Here is a 27,862-nt window from a genome sequence, read left to right as displayed (position 1 = left end):
AGGATCAGCCCGGCCTTAAAAGGCCTGGGTCAGATACAGGACGTGACGGGGCCCCAGGGCACTGAGGGCACTGCCCACTGGCCATCCACTTGACTCCCCAAGGTGGCGGTGGGCGTCCAACCCGCCAGGCCCCTCCCCTCCGCGTGGAACAGTAGTTACAGCTGGGCTTTGGGGACAGCCGGGCCCGGTGTGGGCAGGGCAGGGGGCCCAGGCAGAGGTTCACCTGGAAGCAGCCAGAGCTGGGCTGCACCTGCCCCCCACCCCCCCACCCCCCCCCCACCCCCGTCCTACCCAACACTATCCCAAGACGAGAAACACATCTGGGGCCTGGGCTGCCTTTCTCTACCCCTGTCCCCAGACCGTGAGGGCCACCACTTCTGTGCACATTTGCGGTCTAGAGGGAAGGAGAGCACTGGGAGTGAGGGCTAAAGGGGGGCACAGAGCAGGGGCAGGGAGGGTGTCCTCACCTCTGAGGGAACCGCGTGTTAGCCTCCTCCAGGGCACTTGGGGTGGGGACGACATTAGAGGAGTGGCCTGCTGAAATATTTCTATTTATTTCCCCTGCTGAGTTTGAAGGGCACCCAGTCCTACCCCGCCAGGTCTCGGGGGCAGCACCCCGGGGAGAGGGCGAGGGTGCACGAGGGGACTGAACCGGGCAGACCGAAGGGACGAGGAAACGCCACTGCGTTTCTCTCTTCTTCACCTCCAAACCCCATCACGGGGGTTCCACTTCTCCCTGCGTCCACTGTCGGGGCCGGCCTGGGGGTGAGGCTGCTGGCAGCCTCTGGACCCAGGCCAGTTGGGGGAAGGGGACTCCTAGGGGCGTCCGGGAGCCGGGTGGAGGCACGGCAGCCTAGAGTAAGGCCCTAGGAGAGCCTGTGGTGGCCGGGCTTGGGGCTGGGGACCGGGCTCTGGCGACAGGTGGCCTACTGCAGAGGGAGGCTGAAAGGGAGGCACCGGCTCAGAGACCACCACCCCTGCCGGTCCGCCCGCAGCTGGGCTGTGGGAAGGGCAGGCGTGTGGGGTTAGGGGGCAGGGGGCAGCTCCCATGGGTGGGGAGGAATAGGGGCACGGGGTCAAATTCTTGGATTTTTCCAGGCATACACGGAAGCCATGTTCAGCCACATGGGCACTAGAGTGGCCGGGGGTGTAGGGAGGACCGGGGGACAGTGCTCAGCCTGTCTCAAACCAGAGAAGGGCCTCCCGGCAGAAGGGGCGAGAGTCCCATCTCAGCCCAAAACCCCACGACTCAAGCTCTCCAGCGAGTGTCTGTCCAGGGGATCCGGAGGCCAAGAGACCCACGAAAAGGAGGCGTTCCTGTGTGGGGCAAGGGCCAGAGGTTCAAGAGGCCCCGTCCTCCCCAAACCTGAAAGCCCAGGAGATCACAGCATTTGGGGGTGCTCGGGAGGAAAGGAAGGCGGTCAGCCCCGCCTGCCTGGGGGCAGGCCCGGCACAGGGCAGGCTCCTTCCTGCCTTCCAGCAGCCAGAGGGAAACTGAGGCCCCGGGGCCTCCCCGCCACACAGGGGCCCCCGGCCCAGCGAGTGGCTAGACTTTCTTGGGTTTTCGGCCCACTTGGTAATAGTAGTAAACGCTGATGACGACAAAAAGGAGGCGGCTGGCCAAGAGCAGCAGAATCCCCAGGGACGCGAGGCCGGTCTCCGCGAGCGTGGCACTGACCACTGTGGGAGAAAGACCGGGAAGGGACAGACGTCAGCGGAGGGGTGTGCCTCACCCTCAACACGGGGCGACATACTGACGGGCGCCCGGGCGGCTCAGTCAGTTAAGTGGCCAACCCTTGGTTTCGGCTCAGGTCGTGATCTCACTGTTGGTGAGTTCGATCCCCGATCTGGGCTCTGTGCTGCCGCTGCAAAGCCTGCTTGGGATTCTCTCTCTCTCTTTCTCTCTCTCTCTCTCCCCCTCCCACGCTCGCTCTCAGAATAAATACATAAACTTAAAGAAGGAAAAAGATGGCATGCTGAGCTGGGGGGGTCCTGCCAGCTGCTGGCCCTCACGGACATGTCTGTTGTGATGTCCCCGACGTGGCAGGTACTGGGGCAAGGGCGAGCATGCCATCACACCTGCTCTGGGTACACAAGTGAGCGATGGGTTATGGGAGGCGGCAGGTGCACGTACACGGGGGAGGCTGTGGCTCTGTGTGTGTGTGTGTATGTGTGTGTGTTCAAGAAGGTACAGGTGTGTGTGGGTAGGTGAGCACAGGGGCACAGACACACAGGTAGACACGGCCACGTGAGCCCCTCCCCCTCGGATGGATTTCATCACTTCCTGGAAACCAGGCAGCAAGAGCTGGAAAGCCAGGGGCCACGCCACCCTGCCCACACCTCCCACCCCGTCAGCCTCCCTGTCTCACTGCCCACCTCAAGACTCACCCAAGAACTGGACCCCAAAGTAACAGGCTTCGGTGAGCAGAGTCCATCGGATGATCACTTTCTCAGCCGTGTAGAGAGCATTCCACATGATCAGGGAGATGCCTGGGGCAGGGGGGACAAAGAGCAGGCTGGGGAGGGCGTCTTGAGCCCTAACCCCTTGGGGCAGGGGCCCGTTCCTCCTGCACTGGGCAGATTTGCCAGGAACCCAGACTTCCACATTCCCCACCCCCACTCACACCCCGCAAATCAAAGCCATCCGCCATCCCACCGAACCCCGTAACCCTATAGCTCTCCCACTGCATGGGTGATGTCCTTGAAGCCACCCCGATCTCCACCAGCCCCTGCCCCTGCCCCCTGGCACTGGTGCAGACCCTTGCAGGCTGAGTACAAGTGCAGTCAGCACAAGGTTGGGGGAAACTGCATGTGCAAAGGCACGGAGGCTTTCTGAAACGGGCGACTGGGCATCGCGAGATGCGGCCGGAGCCCAGGGCCCACGGTGGGATATGAGGGAGGCGGGTCTGGGAAGGTAGGCTGGATCCACCCCACAGACCACGCCGAATGCCAGGTGGAGGGGCTGGGCCTCTATTCTGCGGGTAAAAGGGACCGCGGGATGTTTTAGAGAAGAGGAGGGACGCTACCTGTGCTAGGCTCTAAAGGCTGTTAACTCAGCTTCCGGCCAGGCACGGGGTGGGACAAATTCGGAAACAGAATGGTTCTAAGGAGAGGCCCGAGGGTGGGAGGGGTTTTGCAGACCCGTGTCGATTTGGTCTCCCGCGCTAGGCCGTGAGGTCCTGGAGGGCAGGGCCCGAGCCTCATTCACCTCTGTACATGGATGACCAGGTGGGGAGCTACACACAGTTAAGTATTCGGTGTTTGCCCGAGTCCACTGGGTGCATTCCAGCAGTGGCCACGAGATGGCAGCACACACCCAGCAGAGACAGACTCAGCTGAAGGGAGGGACAGCAGGTGCTTAGAGGGGGAGCCCACGCACAAAGAAAGGCTTCCCCGTGCTCCTCTCAGTCCCCGTGGGTCCCCGGCTGCCCATCACGTCCCTCGGAGTCTTCCCTAGCAATACTCACTGAGGAGGGCACCGCCATAGAGGCGGATGGGGGTCTTGCTGGTCACCTGGGCTCCATCAAAGACCGCATCATAGAGCTGGTCAGGGAAGGCGAGGGCCTGTGGACATTGGTGGGAAGTTCATGGGCAAAGTTGGTGGGGGTCGCTGTTGAAACATCCTCTGGACATGTCCCTCCTTCCCCCCAGAAGCAGGGCTGAGATCCCTGGGGCAGTCCACTGTCAGAACCTTGATTGGCCCCAAGCCTTCCATGCCAGGACAGAAGGCTCTGGGTTTCTAGGGGCAACGAGTCAGGAATGTGGACCACGGGATCTAGGATGTGCCAGAGCAGGCAGGTACAGGTGGGAATGAGTGTCGGGAGCTGGGACTGTGGAGGGAGCTAGAGGGCCTTCAGCATGATGACCATGTGGGTAGAGGCAGTGGGGCCCCCAGGGTAGAGGAGGAACCCCCAGCAGAGGTTCAGAGGCAGGACACAGGGAGCCGGACCCGGGACCGGGGGTGCGGGGAGCGGGGGGCTCACCATGATGGCGATGCCGGAGAAGAGCACAGCAGAAGCAAACTGCCAGACCCTGGGGACACGTGGAGAGACGGGTCACAGCCAGGCCCCTTGCTGCTGTGCCCAGGCCCCAGGGGACCCTCCCCTCTCCAGCCAAGATGTCCAGGGATGGCTGGCGTTAGGGGGAGGGAACGAGACGGGATGGAACCACAGGCACGAGGGCACCGGGGCAGAGCTGATGTGGCAGGGTCTGGCACGGCCCTTCCCCATAACCCTGCCCCCGACCCAAACTCACGCTCAAGTGCTCACCTCAGCCCCAGAGGCTCCCGAACAGCAAACTTGATTTCATTGCCCAAGACCTGGCTGATCTGTGGACAAACAGGGGTCAGGGCCATGCCCAGCCCACTCACTCCCCTCCCGGAGCCCCCTGGCGTGTCCGGGCACCCACCGGGGTACTTCTGCTCAGCCAGAAGGTCACCCAGGCTGGGAAGGTCACACTGAAGCCACCCCCCTTCTGCCTCTCTTTGACACTGGGGCTTACACAGGAAGCTGAAAATACGGTGGGCAAGAACAAAAGCTCAGAGGTCCGCTAGACAAGGGCTTGAAGCCTGGCTCTGCCACTTACTGGTAACGGCCTTGGGCAAGTCCTGGCCCTCTCTGGGCCTCAGTTTCCTCCTCTACCAAATGGATTAATAACCATCCCCCAGCACTTTAGTGAGATTAAATAATGCTTATAAAGCGATCGTTGCAGTAGCTGGCACATAATAAGCGCGAAATTCATTCTAGCGATCTGTCTTCGTTTTTGTTACGATTCCCCGGACATCTCCGTTAAGTTCCTAGAGAAAATGAGCTAAGTCCTGGGGCTCCTGCAGCCACAGCTACTCTTCTCCCAGATGGCAGGCCGGACCCGCCTCCCCAAAGGGGTGTGGAGGTGGGCCCCCCCGGGTGTGGCCAGCTGAAGGCCCCGCCCCCCCGGCCCACCTTGGAGCGGTGCACCTCCCCGTCGTCGTCCTCCCCGCCCACGCCGAGGATCTTGCGGGTCTTCAGGCGGCTCACGAGGTCCGTCTGGCTGTGCTTCTTCATGAGAGGCGGGGGCTGCTTGGCCGCCATCTCGTCCCAGAGCCAATGTCTACAGAGGCCGCGGGGAGACACCAGCCTCAGCCACAGGTCCTGCCCGGCCCCCAGACATCAGGGGCACCCAGTTCGGACCTCGGGGCCTGGCGAGGCCTCCCCGTCAGCGTGGGGCAGCAGGGGGAGCACCAACAAGAAATCTGAGGGCCCAGGCTTGGTAGTCGGCTCCCTAACTAGCCGGCTGCGTGAGGAAGGGGGCAAGTGTCTCCCTTTCCTGGCCTCGGCTTCCTTGTCTATAAAATGGGTGGGGGAGGATGTTCCTAAAGCCCTTTCCGCTGTGTGAGCCTATCGGGCCTAAAGGCACACGGTACACCCCAGGTCACCAGGCCGGACGGAGCCTTTCAGAGCGTGTGCGCCCAGGAAAGGCGTTGGGGCCCAGATGAGACCACATCCGGGAGGTGGGAGCCGTTGGGAGTCTGGGTCAGTCTTGCCAGATGAGGGGTGATCTGCCCGAGTCCTGGGGTCCAGGTCCCCCACGGAACTGTGGCCCAGACAACCCCTCCGCCTAGCCAGACTCCCTCCCTGTCTCCCACATGACCTCCTTCAAGCCTCCAGGGCTGAAAGAAGGGTAGCGGGGTGACCCCGGGACCCAGCGGAGCCAGGGGAAGGACGGCCGGGATTGCTGGCGGAAGCCCGTGCCCCTCCCTGCCAGGGGCACCCACTGCCAGCCTCTTCCCCTCCTCGTGTCTGCTCGCCATCCTCCATGCCCCCCCCCCCCCCACCAGGTCTTGAGTGCCTACCGTCTACCAGGCGCTGGTCCGGGAGACACAGAAATGACTTGGCCGCCGGTCCTCCCGTTCGATCAGCAACACACCTATGAGGAGGAGATAGAAGTGTAGACCCCGGTGAGGCAAAGGCCTCCGAAGGCTGACACTGGGCTGGGAACCGCCAGTGTGCAATGGGGGCTGCTTACGCCCATTCTACAGATGAGGAGCTCAAGCTCAGCCAAGTTCAACAGAGACAGGCTGAGTGACTCCAGCACTCTCCCCAGCCCACCGCGTGGCACATTCCAAGCACCTTATTCCAGCCCACAACTACCCTCTGGCAAGGCCGCAAAACTACTCTCACAGATGTCGCCTGCCCCTCTGCTGGGCTTGCTGGACCTCCCTGACCAGGCCTCGGACCTGGGTCCCAGTCTGGCTGCCAACGGAGGGGTGTGTGTGTGGGACCAGCCAAGTCTCCCCCTCCTGGCCCTGGTCGGGGCGGCCAGAGGCAGAGCCGTCCTCAGCGTCCTAAAATAAAGCACCCGGACAAAGCAACATCAGAACGGAATCCAAGTGTGGGGCGTGTGGATATCGTGGCTTTCGACTCGGGTAAAGGAGGGAAATGGCAGAGTGTCTCAAGTTTGGAGCTAACCACACAAGTTGGTACCGATGGCCTCCGGTGGGTGAGTGACATTCAAGGCCAAGGGCCCGCCCAACCCCCTGGCCTTACTTACAGCTATGCCGTCCCCTCCCTCCACACTCACCCTGGGGCAGGGGAGGGGCGCGGAGGTGGCCGCTGGTGGCCAGGAAGGCCCTCCGGCAGGGAGGTGGCCAGCCCCGCCTGAGAAAGCAGGGTTTAGCCACACTGCTCCTCAGGGGCCGGGCGCTGTCCCCACACCTCAACGCTGGCCACCACTTCTCGTGACCCCAGAGGCTACAATCAGCCCGGTGTCCCTCCCGCTGCCAGGTGGACCCGCTTGAGACAGCCTGCAAGAGCCGGCCAGCCGCTGCTGGTGGCAGCCGGGGCTCGCCCCCACCCCCACCCGTCCTCGGCCCAGGAAGCACCAGGGGGCCCCGCCCTCACCCCTTCTTTCTCTTCCTTTCTTTCTTCACTTTACATACTGCAGAACTGACATTTTTTGTTGTTTGCAGTTCCATAGATTTTTAGGACGTGTATAGATTCACACACCTACCATGGGGAAGTCAGGACCCCTGCCCGCGCCATGCTCTCCCCTCACCCCTAGCCCCTGGCCACCACGGATCTGTTGTTGGCCATCACCCCGGCTCTGTTCTTCTTTTTCCCAGTGTGTTCTAATACGTAGAATCGTAGCGACTAGAACCATTTGAGACTGGCCCCCTTCATTCAGCATAATGAATGAGATGCCTTTGAGGTCCATCCCAGCTGCTGGGCCAGTCAACGGTCTTCTCCTCTTTATGGCAGAGTAATATTCCACGGGATAGACGTGCCGGCTTGGCAAGCCAGCCATTTGCTGAAGGACCGCCGGGCCGTTCGCAGAGTCTGACAATTATGAATGGACCTCAGTCCCGAGGCATAAGGCCGGCCCTCGGGCCAAGCCCACCAGGCCTGGGCTGCATCAGTGACCCCAGCTCAGAGCCACAGCTGCCTTCCTCCGCCCGGTGACCCCTCGCCACCAACGCGTGCACGACGCTCCCCTCCGTGCGGCAGGCCTGAACCTGCGAGGCAGGGGCCGTGGAGCGTGGCGGGGCCAGCCCGCAGGGACTGGGTACAGAAAGGGGGGGCTCCATTTGACAACAGCACCACTCTTGGGGGGGGGACAGGCTTTATCCACAGGCACCGCCATCAGGTACCCGGGCTGGTGGGACCCGCTGTGGCCTCCTCCCAGCCCAGCCCCCAGCAAAGAGCTCATCACCAACAAAGGGCCCGAGGGCCTCCCAGGGACAGGGAAATCTCCAGAGAGAAGAATCCCCTGCACCTGCGTCGGCACAGCTAACTCCTCTGAGCACTAAGTTCTGTTCCTTCTTCACCCACAGCACAGGGCCCTGCCTGGGGAGGGCAGGTGGGGGGCTGTGTCACTCCCATACACCCGCCAGCCCCTCCACAGGCCCTACCCCCCAAGGCAAGCCACGTACACGGCCCCCTCAGATCTGCCCTTGAACTTGCTTCCCTTCCCACTCCAGGTGTTTTTCAGCCTGGCCTCACTTTTTTTTTAATGTTGATTTTATTTATTTTGAGACAGAGGAAGAAAAAGAGAGAGAGGCAGAGCGAGAGGGAGAGAGAGAAAATCCCAAGCACGCTCCGTGCGGTCAGCATGGCGCCCGACATGGGGCTCTATCCCACAAACCGTGAGACCATGACCTGAGCCAAAATCAAGAGTCGGAGGCTTAACCGTCCGAGCCACCCGGGCGTCCCCAGCCTGGTCTCATTTTAACCTAAGTGAGGACAGAAGGCACCTTCCTTTGCCGTACCCCCTGCATCGCGTCTGAACCAGATGTGCGTCCGAATCCCGATTCTGCCCTCTTACCTGCTGTAGGGCTTGGGGCAGCTGGCTCACTGCAGCTCTCCCAGCCTCAGTTTCTGCCCCTGGGAAATGGGGGCCATGAGAACACTGGCTCCGTGCCAGCGCTGGACGATAGGGCGAGGGAACTCAGGGGGGGCCTGGGGCAAAGTGCCCTGCCCGCCCACACTCGCACTTCCCTCTCTGCCTTCAGCCATTCAGCCGTGCACAATGGAAAAAGCCTGCCCCATAGGGCGGTTGCTTCCTTCCCAGGGCCAGCTGCCTTCGAAGCGCCCCCGGGGCTTCCCCCAGGTGAGGCCAGCTGCCCGAGGGAGGCTGAGGGAAGGGGCAGCGTGGAGGACAACCAGCCAAGCAAGGAACAGGTGCAGGGTCATTGCAGCCTGCAGTCCCCTAGAGCCTGAGTTCAGGACCCTCTACGTTCTGCCCCTGGCTGGCCTCTCTGACCTCAGTTCCCAATAAAGCCAGCAAGTCGCTGTCCTTCTGAACAGTCGTTCCCATTTCTGAACCACTGCCCCCGGGAGGGTCCTCCCTGCTCTCGGTCCCCCCACCCCGACACTCCTGGTTCTTTAAAGCCGCACGACCCCTCCCTCCAGGCAGCTTTCTGGGACACAGCCCCTCCCGACTTCTGTGGGTCTCAGTGTGGGCGGCCCCTGGCCACTTCCAGCCCATAGGCCTAGTCACGTCATGGGCGCCTGGGCTCCCGGAGACCCGGTGATCTGAAGGCAGGGTTGTTATCTCGTCCAAGCATCTTCCCGCTGGGCCTCGGCACGCGGGCAGGCCCTTCATCGGCACAGGACAGTTGGGCTGCGGGAAGCAGGCCTCCCGAACCGCACCCAGAACACCCAAGATCACGCTATGTTAGACGTGGCAGGGCCCAAGGGGAGGCTCTGTTCCAAACATACACTGGACAGGGCAGAAAGCTGAGGCCCAGAGACGGCAGGGTCTGCCTCGGGCCACCCAGGAGCTGGTGGCAGAGGAGCACAGGAAAGGGGTTTCACGGTCAGGCAGGGCTGGGTGTGAATTTGACACCTCCTCCTGGCTGGTGGTCTCGGACAAGCGGGTCCAGGGTGCCGAGGACACAGGAGAGTGGGTGCCAATGTCTCGGCGAAGGGCCCGGCCCATGGGGTGCCCGGGAAGCGGTGGGGGTCAGGACAGGCGGGGAGAGCAGGCGGGGAGACCTCACGACGGCCGCCTCCATGAAAGCTGCAGCCACCGCTAGACGGCCAGCGCCGCGGGCTGGGCTTTCTGTAGGTCTGGCTCGAGGGGCTTGGGACACACTTCCTGGCATGGGAGGGGCTCAGCAAATATTTGCGACCGAGTAGTGAGCTGGGGAAGGGTTTGAGAGCCCCCCCACTGCTGGCCAAGCTCTGACTCCCTGCAGAATACACACACCCCCACGCATCGAGTGCAGGGACGTCTTGAGGCCAGGAAGAACATCCCTAAGAGCTCCCAGTGGCAGTAAGACAGAGAGGTCATGACTACACGGAGGCCGGGAAGGGAGAGGTTTGTCAGGGGTACAAAGTGCCAGGGGAGAATGGGAGGGGGCGTGGGGAATATACTGCACGATTAGGCCAACTTGGGCTCAAACCTCAACTCTTTCTCTTACTTGTCTGTGACCTCAGGAAACTTTCCTAACCCCTCTGAGCTTTCATCTCGTCCTTGGTGAAACCACACTGCTACTTCTGAGCTCACAGGGTTGTGATGAGACGCTGAGCACAGGCAGTCAAGGGGCCTGGCACCTGCTGTGAGCTCCATACAGGACAGCAATTAATGACATTGCTTATGGGGCGGCTGCCAAGGAAGGCCCTGCCCTGGCGGCAGGTCAGACGGGCCTGGGGCGTCACTCCCGTGTTGGTCCTAAAGGACCTCTCCCAACCCCCCTACGGCCTCCCCAAGAAGCCTGCCTGGTTTCCATAGAAACGGCCGGACTGCAGAGCTGTCCCTGGCGTGGAGACTGTGCCCATGAGGGCTGGCTTAGAAGCCTGACCGGCAGGGGGAGGGGAGAGGAGAGGAAGGGCGCCTGGGGTCCTGAACACCCACCAGCTGATTCGGGGCAGTTGCTGCTGAGTCTCAGAGCCAAGAACCACTTCCTTTTCGAACAAGACCCTCTGCTAAAGAGACAGTACACCTGTCCCTCCCCCATCTGGTAGGAACTGCCCCGGAGAGCATCCACCCCAGGGCTGGAGGCAGGGGACGAGGACTTCCAGACCAGGAATTCTCTGCAATCCCCATGACAACCCTAGGAGGACGGCTGTATCGTCACCCCCATTCTCCAGACGAGGAAACCAAGTGACTTATTCAAGCTTCTCGGGGTAAGTGGCAGAGTTGAAACTTGAACCGAGGTAACCGCACTTCAAATAGACATCCCACGAGGAGCTGGGGTGTGTGGGCAGGGCCAGCGGTGAGGTCCGGGGAACCTGACCTCCAGGAAGAACTACGCTGTAAGCCATCTTCCTCCTCACATCTCCCTTTGAAAGTCTCTGGCAGGTTGCCAGCATCCGAACTCCTTCCTTCCTTCCTGGGGTCCAGCCTCCCCTGGGTGAAGGCGCTGTGGCTCTGGCGGGACCAGGGCAGGGCCGCGGGGAGGCCCATTCTTCTGTTATCACACGGGTGCAAAATAGCTGGAAACAGTGCGGAGGTGAGGAGGGAGCCCCAGCAAGGAGCCCATTCATCCACCCCATCGTCCCTTCCTGGGGCAGTCCACCAGCCCCTTGGCTAAGATGGGGTCGAAAGACCCCCAACCCAGAGCCCCCAGCCTGGGTCTTCAGGCGGAGTGAATCTCACATCTCAAGGGCGGTACGGGAGAGGCTTGGGGATGAAGGGACCCACGTTCCTTACTAGCCCTATGCCTTTGGGCAGATTAACCTCTCCTGCACTGGAAATGGGGGTCATGGGGCCCGACTTACCAGCTTGTCGGCAAAGTTACAGCAAAACTAAGAAGCCGCAGGACACAAAGGGGGCTTGGCTAATGCCCATTGTCCTACGGACATCATCACAGTGACTGCTAAGGTGCAGGTGCGGTCCTCGTGGGTCTCGGGGCCTTCGGCCTTCGGGCTAAGGCACAAAGCCAAGCCAACTTCCGGGCAGCGCGTCCCTTGAGGGTGTAGTTATTCTAAAGGCCGAGCCGGCCTGAGGCAGTCAGCCTTGCCTGTCAAGTGGCTGGTGAGCCAGTTGAGGGCAGGGCCGTATCATCTCTCTCGCGCGTGTCCCACGTCACCCCTGGGCTCAGCGCGGATGCAAGGGAGCAGGGTGACAGGTAGAACGGGGTGGGGGGGGGGGGGAGGAGCATGATGCAAAATCCCGCCGCGGTGACAGGCCTAGATCCTGAGTCAAGAAAGGGATTCCACGTCCCGTTTCCAAGAACCTCCAGGAACGTGGGAGCTGCCAACGGAGCCCTGAGTCACTGGCGGGGAGACAGGACAGCTGAGGTCACCAAAGACTGTGCCACCGTGGGAAAACCAGGCCCAACTGTGAGATTCAGTTAATTCATTCAAAAAAAAAAAAAAAAAAAAAAAATGGGAGCGTGGTCTCTGGGGCCCTCCCGGCTGTGATAGTCATGATTGGGCTTCTAAATTCACACTGTAACGGCACACGAGGCCCGAGCTCCCGCTGCCTGGGGGCCTCTTGGGGACACGCATATTTTATCCACGAGTTCTCTTTGTTTTGAAGGTGCCTGATTTCCAGAATTGCAGAGGAAAGCCCCAACTTTCATCATAAACAAACATCTGCAAATCGTCAGGGACGAAAAAAGTAATAAACATTCCCTGCAGTGTCGGAAAGGGTGGGAGAGCAGAGGACAGGGAGGGGGCATCCCTGGGCCTCACCCCAGGGCCTGAGAGGGCTGCTGTGTGCAAGCGGGATTCAGCCCTTGACGGCCATCCATCCGGCCACCCATCGTCGCTCAGAAGTCGCTGAGAGGGTCTTCCCTGTCCCTACCGTCACTCACAAAGGGCAGAGCACATGGGGAATTTCTGTCCTCTCAAGCCGGGAATGGGCCTGCCTCCCCCACAGCCTGGCGACCGCGTCAGGGCCCTCAAAGGCAGCTGGTGCTTCTGGATCCCATGGGACCATGATCCTGGGGACGGCCTGGCTTCCGGCTGCCATGGGGCCAGAGCTCTTGAGAGGGGGCAGTGGACATACGTCAATACCCCACCGCCCCTCCCACCCCTCTCCAAACCTCTACGAGGGGAGGACAACAGGGGCAAAAGGAACTTCCCTGCAGGGATGCCAACTTTTCCAGAAGCAAGAGGTGATTTGCCCTCTGGGTGGCTTGGGGGAGGCAGGCAGAAGGGTCCCTGTACTTTTCCCGGGATGCGGATGGGCCAGCCAGGACTGCCCATCTCCCCCAGGCTTGGGGGCTCTGCCTTAGTGGTCAAAGGAGTGGGTTAAGACTCAAAAGGCTTGTGTACCTGCATGGCGTTGGGCCAGTGACACCACCTCTCTAGGCCTCCGTTTCCTCATCTGTTAAATGGGTGTAATAAGGCCACCTACCATCCACTGACGGGGAGGTGCACAAAAACACCCAGAACAGTACCTGTTCCATAGTGAAAGCTTAGTAATGTTGCTGCTGTTATTTTGAGACTAGGAGACTCAGCTTCTTTGCCTCAGTTTCTCCCTTCACCATACCAGCTTCAGAACAGTCCCCTTCAAGGGGCTACATGTGGATACAGAATGGGGTGTTTACAAGGGACGGCCAAAGAAGGAAATGGGAAGGGAACAGGGACTCCCTCTGGGTCCAGAGGCAGATGCGGCCCGGAGGCACTCACGACAGACAGGCAGGGAGAACCTAGGGAGGGTTTGGCAATGGATTGCAGGGATATGGGGCCCCTTGAGCTACTAAGCCTGGGTGGCTCCCCTCCATGTTTCCAGCTCTTGGCCAGGCCTGACCCTGGCCGGGACGCAAACCAGTGTGGCCAATGAGTAGCTGAGCTGCAGGATGAAGTGAAAATATTATAGGCCGGGAGTCAGAACATCGGGCACCCCGCCCTGCTGCCACCGCTACATGTCCTGGGGTAACTTCAGACCCATCTGAGCATCACTTCCCTCCTCTGCGAAATGGACAGGCGTCATTCCTTTTCAGCCAGCCTTGCCTCCTATCTCTTCCCCACCCTCCTCTCTCCACCCCAGTCACACTGGCTCCTTACTGTTTCTCAAATATGGCAGACACATTCCTGCCTCAGGGCCTTTGCACAGGCTGATCTCTGCAGGATCTTTATTTACCCAAGCTATTCCCACAGTTCACTCTTTCAAAGCCTTGACCCACAAGTCACCTCCTCAGGGAGGCCTCCTGGACCACCTTTATGTAAAATAGCACCCCCACCCCTCGCCTTGACACCCCCTGACACTCAACTTTTCCCCCTTTACCTCCCAATACGCCATCTAATTCATTTTATTATTTGTTCCTCTACCCTTTAAGTGTCAGCTCCGTGAGGGAAAGAATCTTCATTTTGTTCTCAGCTATCTCTCAGTGCCTGGAACTGTGTCTGGCACTTCGTTCACTAAATCACCGTTGGCGTCGGGCCCACAATTTGCTCAGTAAGTGAAAGCACAGAAGAGTCTAGAATTGTGTATGTCTAGGGGTCACTGCTAATTTCATGGCTCTCCTACCCGGCACACCGGCGAGGGGGCGGGCCTTTCTCCAGAGGGGCTGGAGGGTTGTCCGTGGCTGAGTATAGAGTTGGAGAAGTTACTGCGGGGCCTGGGGGCAGGGGTCCAGCAAAAGTGTTGACAGCTAGACAATGGTGAGGGACTTTGGGTCTCAGCCCTCCACTCCAAATCTGGAAGGACTGATAAAACCTACAGCATGTGGGCGGGGGGAAAAAAGACGCCAGGGCTGCTGATCCCCGGGGTACTGGAGCCAGAGGGGACCTCAGGGACCGGACGGCCCATTTTATAGATGGGATAACAGAGACCTGGAGAACACACAGTGCCTTATTTCCTAACAACCCAACGAGAAACACCTTTCGTCCTCCTGGGCTGAGGGTGAGGCTTCCGCTAAGGAAGGCACAGTGTCCCCTCCTGGCACTCCACCAATGCCCCCCACCCCAACCCACTGTCCCTGCACTCTTTGGGCGGCAGGAAGAGAGGGTCTGCAGAGGGCCGTGGCCTTCTCCACACAGGCCACCAGACGTGTAGGTCCAAGAGGCCGCACAGTTGGGGTGGGCATCCCTGCGGCCCTGATGCGTTCTCCCCGCAGGACTGTCCCACCAGGAAAAGTTTGTCTGAAGGAAATCAACCAGGAAGCGCGGGGCGGTGGTGGGACCGCCGACTCGGCCTTGGCCATGGGCGCTGAGCTCTGGAGGAGCCGCGGGGTTCCCGGCCTCCGCCCTGCTCCTGCCCCCGCCCACCTAGCTCCGGCGGCGGAGAAACTGGCTCCCCCGGGGCCGCGAGGGGGCGGCGGGAGCCCGGGACTGGGTGGGGGCGGGGAGGGCGGAGCGAGGGGACGCAAAGCAAGCGCCGGATACTGCGGGGCGCGCCGGGGATGCGCGCGGGATTCTGGCGGTTCCTCGACAGACCCCCTGGATGGGTGCGAGTATTTTGTCGGCGGCAGGAGCCCCAGCCCACGCAGAGCCAGGCCGATGGCCCCACACTGCCCCCTTCCTGCTGAGCGCGCGACTTAGGGGAGACTGGGGGGGGCGACGTCTCCACCTGTGCTTTCCTGACCCTCCCACCCAACCACTGGGGCTTAGGCGCGGCTTCGGTTTCGGCCTCCTCCCCCTCCCCCTCCCCCTCCCCCCTCCCCCTACCTACCTCCCCGGCCGGGAGTCGGGGGTCTCTCCCGGTCTGGCTCCTTCCTCCTCCAATGTGTCCTTTATCTCCGGCTCCAGACACTCACCCACTTTCGGAGACCCGGGCCTGAGAGCTGGGGACCTCAGGCGGGGAGCTCCGGGCTGTTGGGCGCCCCCACGGCCGGCCGAACCAGTAGGACCCGCCAGCGGGAACTCCGCCACCGCGATCAGCGGCCCTGCGGGGGCGAAGACAGAAGGAGGGGCACTCGCAAGTTTGTGCCGCGCACTCCTCGGACCGGGGAACAATGGCGATGGGGGGGAGGGGACAGAGAACCGAGCGCGGGGACAACAGTCAGACCTCAGGGAGACAGAAACTGCTTTTCGCTCTTTCTCTCTTGCTCCGAAGCACAGGGGGGAGGTAAGGGCGAAATACACAGTCCAACGGAGCAGAGACAGCGGAGGGAGAAAGCCAGGGGAGACAGGGAAACCGAGGCAGAGGGAAGGAACCGAAGGGGCTGGAGGACTGCGCCTCGGGGGGCCGGGAGGGGACCCCTGGAGTCGCGGCAGAATCTGCCGGGGCCGAGAGGTCCTGGGGCGTCCAGGTCGCGCGCCCGGGGCCCCCATGACCCTGCGGCCGCAGAAGCCCCGCTGGGCTGGGCTGGGCTGGGCTGGGCTGGGCTGCGCTGCGCAGGTACCGGCCGGCGGCGGGAGGGGAACGTGCGAGCCTCGGAGGCGGCGGCGGGGGACAGAACTTACGTTCCTAGCGCATGCTGGCGCCGGCGCTGCGCGGGGCTGGCGAGCCAGGGGACGCTTGGGCCCTCGGGAGCCTCACATCGCGCCGCCCGCGCGGGGCAGGGCAGGGCCGGGCGGGACTGCGCGCGGCGTCCTGCGCGGCCGGGGTTTGCCCGAGTCTGGCGGCCCGCGCTGGTCCCTCCTCTCGGTCCCGCGCGCAAGCCAATGGCGCGCCGTCCCCTCCCACGCGCCGGCTGCCTCGCCCCCGAGGGTGGCCGCCGGGCGGGAGGGGGAGAGGGGTTGGGGCGACTGGGCTCCGGGGCTCCCCAGCCGAGGCTTTCCTAGGGACTGCCTGCGGGGGGCGCGCTCACGCCCCGGGAGAAGGCGCCGGAGAATCAAAGCGGAGGGCCCGCGGCGCCCAAGAAGACTTTTCTGGCAAGTTTCTGAAGCCGGCGCCCCTTTCGTGAGACTATCAACACCCCCACGGGTTGGCAGACCACGCTGTCTTAAATATCCTTGGGGTATCCCCTGGGGCCTAGGCCAGTGTCTAAAATGGAAGGGACTGCTTTGGCTGGTAGATACCCAAGTGTGTAGGGAACACAGTGACAACAATGGTCACCATCTGCTGAGCGCCCGCTCCGTGCCAGGCACCGTGTGCTCAAGGAGTTACAAGCGTTAACTCCGTTGATTCTGCAACAGCCTATACCAGCCGCATGATTAATCCCATTTTACAGATGATGGTCATTGACTTCGGATTTGGGCTTCCAGCCTAGACAACCCCCCTCTCCAAATGACACCCACCCCTCCACATAAACCTCTACCTTTTTCATTCTCCAGCCTAAAGCCCGGCCTCAGCCATGTCGCTGTAAGCCGCACTGTCACAGGACTAAGATCTTATCTGGGGCTCCTGGACCCGTCCTGGGGGGCACAGCTGTCAGACCTTGTATCTCTGAGCATCCTGTGGGGGGTAAGGGAGGGTGATGGGGGTGGTTTGGGGTCTGTGGGAGCCTGTCAGCTTAAAAGAACCAGGCTCCTACAAACAACGCTCCCCCCCACCCCAATTTCTGGCTCATTTCAACCCCCCGTGACCAGTAATGTGCCTCCCACCCCAAATCTCACCACCCTGCAGCCTTCTTCTAAGAAAAATGCCTGGATCTCTTCATTTTAATCTGATGGGAGTGGGGGTGGGGACAGAAAGGCAAGGTTGATGACACATTCCATTTCATGACATAAGTAAATAGAGCAGGCAGAGGTGAGTGGTTGCCCCAGGTCTCTAGCTAGGTGGGCATTTTGACCCCAGGTCTGAGCTCTTTCGGTTAATCAGGCAGGCTCTGGGAGTACCCTGCCCGGGTTCAGACCCTGGCTCAGCCATCTGGCAAGTTATTCAACCTCTACATGGCTTATTTCCTCCACCTCCGAAATGGGGGTGACCAATACCGGGAACTGCCCGGGTTGTTGTGGAACAGCAACAGCACACACTTATCGAGCACTAACTGTTTGCCAAGCAGACTCTCACCTGTCTCCCCAGAGATGGGAATGGGCGGGAGAGGCTGTGCCCTTTGCACGGAAGTAAATGGAACGGGGCCTGGTTTATAGAGAGCTCCCAGTGACAGTGAGCTGTCCTGATTACCAAGGGAACGACTCTGATCCGAAGCCACCTTTGTGGCCCACGGTGCCACCATCCCTGCACCCAGCCGGTGATGGCCAATAATGAATAGGTAAGTGAGTGAATGAATGGAAAGAACTACAGATCGAGATTGTTCCTAAGTGTGTTGGGTGAAGTACAGACCCAAGGTCCACCCGACTTGAGGCTCGACAGGCGTCTTTCCAACAACTCAGTCTCAACTCGCTGCCTTAACAGAGTTGGCTGAAGCTGGGATGATGAATTCATTTGTTGCCTCTTCTGTCTTCCCAGCATGCAAGGCTCTGGGTCGCTACAGGGAGGGTACCCGCCTTGCTAATGTGCAGTGTCGCCTCTGATTGTCCCCCCCCCCCCCACTACCAGTGCTGCCCTTGGTGTGATCACTGTTATATCCAAGGGCCTTACATCAATAGGAGAGATTTTGTAACAATCACCCAAGATCTCCAACATGGAAGGTGCTGCCTGAGTGGTAGTGAGCACCCCGTCACTGGAAGCATACAAGCAGCAGCCAGGGAAGGATTAATGAGGGGTGCTAGGGAAGGGATTCGCACCTTCGGTGGCACAGGATGTGGATAACCTTTGAGCCCTGGGTATCTTGATTCTGTCTTCCGATTCCCAAGCCCATCAGTGGGGAGCCTGGGAGCACAGGCTGTCCCCCCATCCTCACTAAGGAGGCAGTGTTGACTGGGCTCTTCCTGTGTGCCGGGCAAGGTGCCGGGTGCTGGGGCTCTGGGGGTAACCAGGACCCGGTCACTGTCCTTGGGGAGCTCATAGCTCTCGGGAGTCAGACGCACACACAGCAGCAACGGAGACAGTTCACAGTGACCGGCAAAGGGCTTGATGGGCAGGAGGAGAAAGAAGAAGGTATCCATGACCCCAGGCATCTGCAGTCCTTAAAGCGCCCATTAGAAACTCTTGCTGTCTTCCTTCCTACAGAGTTTTCTAAAGTGACGTGCATCTAGTTCAGGAATGTCCCCTTCGACTGGCATTCTGCTCTTAACTTCTCTGTCACCTCATCTTTACACTGGGCGTAAAAAACAATTCACTTTGCAGGGCTGTTGTGAGACAGAAACTGACGTTCGTAAAGTGCTCCCCAAATCTAGGCAAGAACAGGTGCTTTGGCCTGCTGACAAGGAGGTGTCCTCTTTATTCACAGTGCAGGAGAAGGAGCAGTGCCAGAGAGGAAGAGAAAAGGGGGTTAGGGCCCTGGCTCTACTCCTAACCAGCTGTCTGACCCTCTGCGGCACCTGAGAAGCGGGAACATAAAAATACCCGCCTCTAGGAGCTCATCAAGTGTGGCATTAGAGGAGAAAGATTTGCAGGCTGGAAATGCTGATTCCTATTACTCTCATGCTTACTGTGATCCTCATTGTGAAACTGTCCCTCAGAGCCCCAGGAGGGTGGGGGAGGGTGTGCGTGAAGGTGGAACCCCCCTTCCCCCCCCCCCGGGAAGTGGGGGGGGGACGGGGGCGGGGAGAGCCAGCTGGGGGAGGGTCCCTCCCCTCCAGGCTCCCACTGGAGCCTGGGCGCAGCTGGGTCTCAGGTTGCCTGCCCCGGTCACCCTCAGCAGGGGTGACAGCACCTTCATGGTGCCTGTGTCCGTGTAGGTGCACGCACTCTGACCCGTGCAGATGGGTGGCACATGGGTGAGTGTGTGCCTGGAGGGTGGCGTGGGCACAGGAAATGCCTGTACCTGCGGCCAGAAATCACTTGTGGATTGTGAATCCCTCGGGAGGGACGTGCAGGCAACTGGATTTCAAAGACTCGGCAGAGGGACTAGTGCGGGCATCCGGGGAGGAAGAGGAGGAGAGGGGCTAGGGGAATGCCCACTGGGCCTAGTCTTTGGGGCTGAGGCCTGGCGACTGGGTTCACAGTGATCCCCCTCCCTGGGGATAGCGGGCGGGGTACAGAGAGGAAGAGACTGTCATCAAAGGCCCTTGTGGTTGAGGACAGGGGTTTTAGAGCTGACAGACCTGGGTTCAAATCCTAGTTATGGATCACGGGCCAGCGCTTTCATTTCTGTGAGCCTCAGTTCCCTGGTGTGTAAAATAGGGAGCAGGGTAGAGCCTACTTCCTAGGGGTTTCTGGGAGTTAAGCCCCTTGGCAAGGACTAGGCATTATTGTTGATATTATTGGTAGCAGCCCAGCAGAAGAGATGGAGAGGGCCTCTGCAGGTGCTGGTGTTTTGTAAACTGTAAAAGGGAGCTCTGAGATAGGAAAACTGTCGAGCCACGGTTAGCTAAAGCTGCCATGAGGAACGCCATTTTGGTCCAAGATGGGAGGGTCATTGTCCCAGGGAGCGAGGCAGAGGAGTTAGGCTTTCGTAACGCCTACCAGTTTCCCTTCCTGGTTCCCCTCACTTCCTCCAGATTTTCCTTCCTGGTTACAGAGCCTGTCTGGCAAGAAGACCTCCGGGGGCTTCCTCTCCGCTGCTGGTCGCCGGCTGAGCACCCCTTTGGGGACCGTGAGGAGCAGCTGCGGGATCAGGCCCGCCTCCCCCACACTGCCTGCCCCCTGCCCCCAGCCAGGGGAGACTGGCCAGGCCTCCTTCCCTCCACCCCATTCCCTGGAGGCCGCCCTCCCTCCTATGAATCATCGTTGGCTGTGGCAGCTCCTCACCTGTGGGAGAGACAACCCCTCAGGATGGGGGTGGAAGCGATGGGGTTCAGCGATGGGGCCTAAAGTAAGGGTGGGACCGCTTGGGGGCCCCGAGGACCACAGCCAGCCCTCTCCTGCTTCCAGGGGGCCGAGGTTCCAGAGGCCAGGTCTGAGCAGGACTTGGGAGTTACACCACCCTACATGTAGGCACAAGGCCCTGGTCCTCTGCTAACTAGCTCTGGGGTCTTATGCAAGTTTCTCGGCTTCTCTGAGCCTCCGTGTCTTCATCTGTCAGACGGAAAGAGGAAAATCACGACGACCTTCAGGGTACTTGGAGGATTAGGTGAGCGTCTACGTGTTAAGTCCTGAGCTCAGGGCCTGGTTCACAGTAAGTGCTCAATAAATGCTCATGGACTTGAGCACTGAATGAACACGTGGAAATGGCGGGGGGCCGGAGGGGGGTGCGGTACATGTGGCTATCTGCAGGAAAGTCATCCTCCACCAGCTGGGGGGAGTGAGGGGGATGTCCGGGGGCCTTGTCTCCTAGGCCCAGGACACCCAAAAACTCAGGAGGGACTATCCCTTGTGGGCACAGCTGACACTTTTGCAAGCCAAAGGCGAGCTTCAGGCCGGGTCAGACTCTCAAAGTGCTGAGCCCTGCCGGAAAAAAGAATTGCTGTGTGGGTAGGGGGCAGCAGATTGGAGACCCCAGGACTGTCGCAGTGAGAATCGACAGCAGCCACTCCCGGCTGGAAGGTCAGGGCCTTGGGTGTCTAGCTAGGGCTGGGGCCAGCGCCTCCCCCGCCTGCGGCCCAAGGGGATGCTGGGCCACCTGGGTTGCATACCCCCAGAAGGCTTTATCTTCATCTCAATAGATAGCCTTTTGAGCACTGACTGTGTGCCAGGCACTGGTCTGGGCACATTATATGTACTTAATAAATCTCAGGAGGTTGGCACCATTATCAGCCCCATTTTAGATGAGGAAACTGAGGCCCACTGAGCTACACAATATGCCCGAGGCCACACCCTAGAAAGCGCTGAGGTCAGGATTGGAACCCCAGGTAGTCCCGCCCGGCGCCCCAAATGGCTCTGACCCTGCTGCTGACAGGGGCGGGCAAGGATGGCCCCCGGACTCCTGCAAAGCAGTGCCCCACCCCATCCCCAATGCAGTCCTTCAAGTTTGGGACCAGGGCATCAAAGGCCAACGGGTTCTAATTCATAAAAATCCCTTCGGAGAAATGGTTCTCAAAGCAGGGTTACAAGGAACGTGTTAGAAATGCAACTTCTCGGTCCCACGAGTCCCCGGGACGGCAATCTGCATTCCCGCAGGTGGATTCAGACCGACCGACCGGAGCTAAAGTCTGAGAACCAAGGCTCTAGAGTTTGCAAAGTGTATTCTCAGAAACCGACGCTTCGGGTAGAGCGAACTAACGAGTCTCCCTTTGCCAGAGTTCGCATCCGGGAAGCGGACGAGATGGGCCCGGAGCCCACGGCGGTCGGTTCGGGAATAATTTTGCCGGCGTCCTCGAGGCCAGAGCGCCCACCCTGGGGGGACGACGGAGGGGCTCTGAGCGAAGGGGCTGCGGGGGCGGGGCGGGGCGGGGCCGGGTGGGGTGGGGGTTGGGCCAAAGGGGCGGGCCGTGTGTATTGTTCCCCGGGAAGGGCCCCAGCCCCGAGCTACGCGAATAAAGCCCGGCCTGCCATTTTGAGTGATCGGTTTATTAATACTCGCGGGGCCGCTGCCGAGGCGGATCGCAGCAGCCTGGCGGCCGCGCGGCATCGTTACGTAACCGCTCCGGGGAGCGGCGCAGGGCCGGCGCCGGGCCGCGAGCTAAGGCGGGCTGGGGGTTCCGGGCGGGCGGAGGAAGCACCTGCCGCGGGGTCCGCACCCAGCGCGCCCCTTCTCCCGCGCCCGCGGCGCGTTAACCCCTGCGTGGCTGGCCGCAGCCCTCCGCTCCGGTGGAGGGGCTCTCAGGCGGATCCCCTGTCCTCGGGGACCACCCCCCCCCGGAGGTTGAGCCAGGGCTTCCCCTCCCCCAGTCACCACCGCCTCCCTCTCGTCCCGCGGTTTGCGCATCCAGCTCACCTCTGCGAGGTGACCCATTTTACAGACGGAGCTTTGAGGCTCCGAAAGGGTTGGCTTCAGGCGCCAAGAATTCCAGCCCACGAGGGTGTCGGCCCCAAAGCCCACGTTTCGGCCCTCGCACCCCGCAGCAGGTCTTTGTAACCTCCGTGGGTCGGTTGGTGCCTCGCCTTTTCCATCTGGGGTCCCAGTGCCAGGATGCTATTGAGGGGGTGGAAAGGACTGTGTGCGTCCTTGGCCTCAGGGCTGGGAGAAGGGGTTTGGCTCAGGCAGCACTGGAGCTGGAGTCCGCCGAGCACACGGTGCCAAGGACATGCCACGGCTGTTTGGGTTGGTGGGGGTCAGCATGCCGGGCCTGGCCTCCACATTCCCCACCATGCCCAGACCCTGAGAACCAGCCCGTGCCACACCCCACACGCTTGGGTGCTCAGCCCTCGTGGACTTTGCCCAGGCTGGGCCGTCTGCCAGAAATGCCCTCCTCCCACCCACCGTGCAGTGTGCCAACTCTGGGAAGTCTCTCCCGGCGCCCCCACTCCGCCCCGCCCCCTACATCAGTGACCCTTCAAGGCTGTCTCTTCCAGTCCTCGGAGCACCTGGTGACAGCTCCTAACACATTGCGTTATGGGGGCTCTTGTTACCTGTCTGCCCCCATTAGGCCATGTCCTTTGGGACGGCGGCTCTGTGTCTGCTCATCCTAGAACTCGCCCCACCAGGCCTAGGACACACTGGGCCTCTCCCAGCACTGGGTAAATTTGAGATGACTAGTACAGCCCTCAGGTACATTTACTGCTTGGTGACAGTCTTCGGACCCAGACCACAGAACCCCACACACCTGCCAGTGGCTCTGCGAACTCCTAGCTGTGTGGTCTTAGTTAACTTGCAGAGCCTCCCTGGGCCTCCCTCTGTTTGCCCGTTAGTCACAGGGGTAACAGCAACCCCAGGCTCGCCAGGTTCGGTAGCATTTATTGAGTACTTACTATACGCAAGAGACTTCGTGCACAGTACACAGGAGCCATGAGGACGTACGGGCTGTTACCGTCTCCGCTTTAGAGATGAGCTCTCACCAAACGGCTAGCTGATAAGGGGCAGAGCCTGGATTCAAACCCTGGTCCATATCTCCTAGGTTTCTCATCTCCAATTCACGGGATTAGTCTGACGATTCGATGAGAAATAATTAAGGACCAGCATACAGTAGGCGCTCAATGATATCTCTGCACCTTCATTTGCAAGGTCCCAGGGCAGCTCTCCTTTGGCCCCTCAGTGCTCCCCCCCACCCCAACCATCCTCAGACCCCAGGGCATTCTGGGAGCCCCTCGCTGGGGGAGGGGGTGGGGCCGGAGGAGGGGCTTGCAGGAAGCCTTGGCAGAAGACAATGTGCTGGCTTCTGAGTGTAAATAAATTATTGTTTTACGTCCTCATATAAGAAAAGGGTACCGTGTGCGTTTGCCAATCTAAGCATGTTAGGCTGCGGCTTCCCCGTGTTTTGCCAATTGCTGACATGTGTTTTCAGCCCCAGGCAGTAAACAGAAGCCCACTGTGCCGGGCTGCTCCCGCCGCCCGCCGTGGGGAAGGGCCTCCAACCAGGCCAGAGTAGGTGCCAGTGGGGAGGCTGAGGCAGGGACAGAGTTCCCGTGGGCTTCCTCCAGGCCATGGGAACTCAGCGGGACTCCTCGCCTCTCTGAGCCTCAGTTTACACCGCTGACGCTGGGCAGATTACCAGCGCCCTGTCTGCTTCACACGGTGAGAAACGGTGCTGCGGAAATGCTTCGCACCAACAATAATAACATTTGCTGTCATCATTCTGGATCTTGAGGGCGGGAAGAGCACCGCACTCCATTTTGCCCCTCCTGGACCTCTTCCCCTCAGCTGCTGCCACCTGCCCTAACATGCCACCCAGCCAACCTAACCCAAGCCATTGTCACCTCCCCCCGGGGACAGCCGTCTTTCCTCCTTACTGGTCCCCCCAGCTCTCAGCTGTGCCCCCTGCAAGTCAGTCTTTCCAGGAGAGCTTTGAAAAAGTTGACCGATGATTGGGAAACGTGGCTTAGGATCTCGCTTAGGATAAAATCCAGACTCGTCGCTGTAGATGGTGTGGCCCTGCTTGTGCTGGCTCTCCCTTTTCTCCTGGCGCTCTGGCCACACCGAGTCCACCTTCCTAGTTCTTGTATCCCCTGAACATTTCTACCCCCCCGCCCCTTGAGGGCAGAGACTTTATCTATCTCACTCACCACTGTATTCCCAGCACCTTACTCTAGGCGTATTACAGAAGCTGAGGCAGGGGCAGAATCATTACTGCTATCTAATGACATGTAGAGCAGGGCCACTCCTATTTCAGAGGGAGCCTTGCAGTACACAGCCTGTGCAACAGTACATGGCGGCCAAGGGTAAAGGCCATCCTAGATCTGCCACTTTATTTTGCAAGATTTGTAATAAACTTTAAATTGTTGCAGCCAAAAACAATGAAGGAATGAATGCATGCAGACACACATATATACATAAAACGAGTGAGAAGCGGAACTCCATTTTTGCCTCAGAGAAACTTGCCATCTGGTGGAGAAGACAGACCGAGCCAGATGCTACTCCCAGTTGCCTTCTTGTGCATCACTCTGTCCCCTACCTGGGCTTGTCCTGTGTGCTGTTGCCTCCTCCAGGACTTTCTTCCCCTATCATGCTCCAGTCCTCATGTGCTGGCTCTCGCTTACGCTTTTCCCACCTCAGTTCATTTCCTCTCGAAACCTTTCCCAACCGCCCTACGTGCCTCCCCCCATCTCTAACTCAAGGCTGGGCCACACAGAACCCCCCCGTCCCTTCCCAGCCAGCTGACCCCAGCAGTGCCCTCAGGACTTCATAGTGGATTTGGATTTGGCAGCTAGGTTCCAAGTGCCCAGGGCTGGCTGAGAGTTACTTCCAGACAAGACTGTGTCTGTTGGCTGTATCTTTGTGCCTAGCACAGTGCTGGCCCCTGGTGGGAGTCTAGAAGTGTGGGGGAGTCAGGGAGAGACTGAGAGCAGAGGTGGGCGTGGCTGCCCTGGCCCTGAATTAGAACCCCTCCCCCCATGCCTCTAACCTCTGAACTACTCCCCCCCCACCCACCCCCCGCCCACGCTCCTGCCTCCTGCCCCCACCCTGCTTTCCCTGCCCCATTGGGTGTGGCTGCCCTGACCCTGAATTAGAACCCCTCCCCCCCCCCCCCCCCCGCCCCCGTGCCTCTAACCTCTGAACTACTCCCCCCACCACCACCACCACCACCCTCCTGCCTCCTGCCCCCACCCTGCTTTCCCTGCCCCATCAGAGGTCCACAGCCACCCTGGCCTCTCCTCTGTCCAGCCTTCCTGCTCCCTCTCCTTTGCTGTCTTTTCCTTCTACTTTGCCTCAAGCTCAGTCCCCTCCCCCAAGCTGGTGAATGCCAACCGCGAAGAGGAAAAAAAAAAAAAAAAAAAGGCCACTTGGCACCATCAACAGTGAACAATAACGAATTTAAGGAGCAATCACTGTTGTAATGATTGTCGGAGCCCTCATCACTGCAGAAAATCAGGCTGAGGCTCTGGGACTCCCAGGCTCCCCGAGCTGTGTTGTGTGGGTTGTTTAATAGCCAGGACCTCAGTGTCTCCATCTGTAAAGTGGAGGGAGTACCATCAGCCCAAGAGAACTGACCAAGTGTCACCTTAGTCTCACGGTTCTCCCTGGGGCTGCAAACTAGACGGGGAGGTGATACAACCTGTGTGGGGCCCCTCCCGGGACATGTTCTTCCTGTGTGGGGCCAGTGGGAGGAATGCAGTCCCAGAGGTGGGCCTGGAGGGGTGACCTGTAGGTTCACAGCTTAGTGGGGGTGGGGGTGGTCTCAGGAAAGTCTTCCTAGAAACGCTGACATTTCACTGAGTCAGGAAGGACGCGAATAGGAGCTATGGAAAGTGATGGAGTGATGGAAAGTCAGAGGCGTCATCTGGTCCCAGCCTCTCATTTTACACGTAGGGAAACTGAGGCTCCCAGAGGGCTACCGGATTTGTTCAAAGCCACCCACACACATCAGTCGCACAGCCCGAATTGGAATCTGAGTGGCTCGATTCCTGTCCCAGTGCTCTTTCTTATGATGTCAAACTAGCTCGTAGCGACAATACGGACGGGGTGTTGAATTCTGCCTGAGAGTCAGGCTCTGTGCTAAATGCCTTACGCGTGTATATGCTGTTTCTTTTCCTCGTTGGATAATCCTGGATAAAGGGAGATTAGGATCTAGTTCCTGTTTTACCTGAGTGAGGTCCAGGGAGGCTAAATGCCTTACAAGGCACCCAGCGTGGCTGGCTTTTTGTAGCCTCTGCAGTCCCTCCCGGCTTCTCGGCTTCTCTGTTTTTCAGCACCGTCTAACACCAGTGTCCCCAGAGCAGAGAATGGCTTCTGCGCTGCATCCCCGGGGGGCCTGTGTTTGTCTCTCCTCTCTAAAGAGGGCTAGGCAGGGGCCCCTTCCCCAGAGGGGTGAGGAGGGAGGCTTGGGCTTTTCTTCAAAGCAGCCCCCCACTTCCAGGAAGGGAAGCCGTGCGGTCAAGGAGAGAAGAGGTACACAGTTCAAGTCCGCGTTCACAAGTCTGCCTCTCTAGGGCCCCTCCTGGAAATGCAGTCCCGCCCCCCCCCCCGGCGGGTGCCTTCCAGCTTTGAGGGAGGAAATCTGGAGGCACAGAAGGAGCCAGGGTGGGCCCAGGCCCAGGGAAGAGAGGGGACTCTCAGCAGCCAACGGGCTCCTGGCCCAGACTCCACACTGGGTGGGGCACAGGGACGCGGAGCTATCTCAGGAAATGGGGATATTGCTCTGGGCACCACAGAAGCAGGGCCACAAATCAAATGAATTCCAAGAATTCAATGTCTTTTTTTAAATGCACCGAAGGGCTGTTGTCATTATCAGATTTCCTCACGGTTATTTTAGCGTCTAGTGCTGATTTTATTTAGGGTTGCACTGGGGAGAAGGGGAGACATCATCATCTCTCCAGGACTGGGGGCCTTTAAGTGTTATAACTGGGGGGCGGGGGAGGCGGAGATGATCTCAGGGCCATTCCTGCCCTCCCCCGGGGAGATGGCAGGGGACTGTTTTCTGGAAGCCACGAACTAAGGAGTCATGCGTACTCAGCACCAGGCCTGGCTGTCTGTGAAATCTACCTGGCGAAATTGCATGCTTTTGGGTCCTCAGTGTCGTCACCGGTAGAATGGGGATAATTAGTCCTGTCTTGCCTGAGTCTCAGACCTTTAACTGCCATTCAGGCTCAAAGCATAGGACAGAACGGCAGCCCCTGGGAGACCTGGGCATTTCCTGGGAAGTTGACCGAGAATGCAGATTCCGGGGCCCTTCCCCAGACCTCCTGGGCCACAATCTAACCACCCCCACCCAGCCCCTCAAGAGAGCCCTGTGCTCTTACAGCGTGGAGACTACACCGTGAGACAGTGGGCACTCACCGGGAGCCGACGATATGGGTCCCAGTCGCGCTTGTCCTCTGAGGAGCTGTGAGGCCTCAGGCTGGGGTCTGGTGACTCCGGTGTGGGCCCAGAGGGACTGGCTTGGTGCCTTCTGAGGGCCTAGCCCTCTCTGAATGGTTGGAGGAGGGTTGGGCTGGGCAGCGTGAGGTGGGAGGGTGCTGTGCGTAGCGACAGGGGCCCCGTGAGGGTGCTGACCAATTCTGTAAGAGAAGGGCAGACCCCGCCATCCCCAGCTTCCAGCTGGGCCTCAGGACTCCCCAGTCTGCATGGAGGGGTGGCAACCGGGCCATCTGCTCAGACGGGGGTGGGGGCAGGGGGTAGGCACAG

The 27,862-nt window shown here is 60.0% G+C and overlaps 1 protein-coding gene across 5 annotated transcripts; it reads right to left on the bottom strand.

The window, feature by feature from the left end:
• Positions 1-535: 535 nt before the first annotated feature.
• On the bottom strand, positions 536-27,594 carry TP53I11 (tumor protein p53 inducible protein 11). Of its 5 annotated transcripts, none has more exons than XM_060606456.3 (10): positions 15,777-15,969; positions 15,043-15,256; positions 8,299-8,399; positions 5,831-5,904; positions 4,941-5,088; positions 4,269-4,327; positions 3,984-4,032; positions 3,468-3,564; positions 2,389-2,490; positions 536-1,680 (listed from the first exon to the last, which is right to left on the bottom strand). In XM_060606456.3, the coding sequence occupies exons 5-10, from the start codon at positions 5,067-5,069 to the stop codon at positions 1,547-1,549; spliced, it is 570 nt and encodes a 189-aa protein (XP_060462439.1). In that variant the 5' UTR covers positions 5,070-5,088; positions 5,831-5,904; positions 8,299-8,399; positions 15,043-15,256; positions 15,777-15,969; the 3' UTR covers positions 536-1,546. The 5 variants fall into 5 exon arrangements, with proteins under 5 accessions (XP_060462439.1, XP_060462440.1, XP_060462438.1 ...); XM_060606457.3 differs by having other exon boundaries at positions 8,299-8,357; XM_060606455.3 differs by lacking the exon at positions 8,299-8,399.
• Positions 27,595-27,862: the final 268 nt, after the last annotated feature.

Source organism: Panthera onca, chromosome D1 (assembly GCF_046562875.1).
Source record: "Panthera onca isolate mPanOnc1 chromosome D1, mPanOnc1 haplotype 2, whole genome shotgun sequence".
Lineage (NCBI taxonomy): Eukaryota > Metazoa > Chordata > Mammalia > Carnivora > Felidae > Panthera > Panthera onca.
This window is presented reverse-complemented; position numbering and strand designations above follow the sequence as displayed.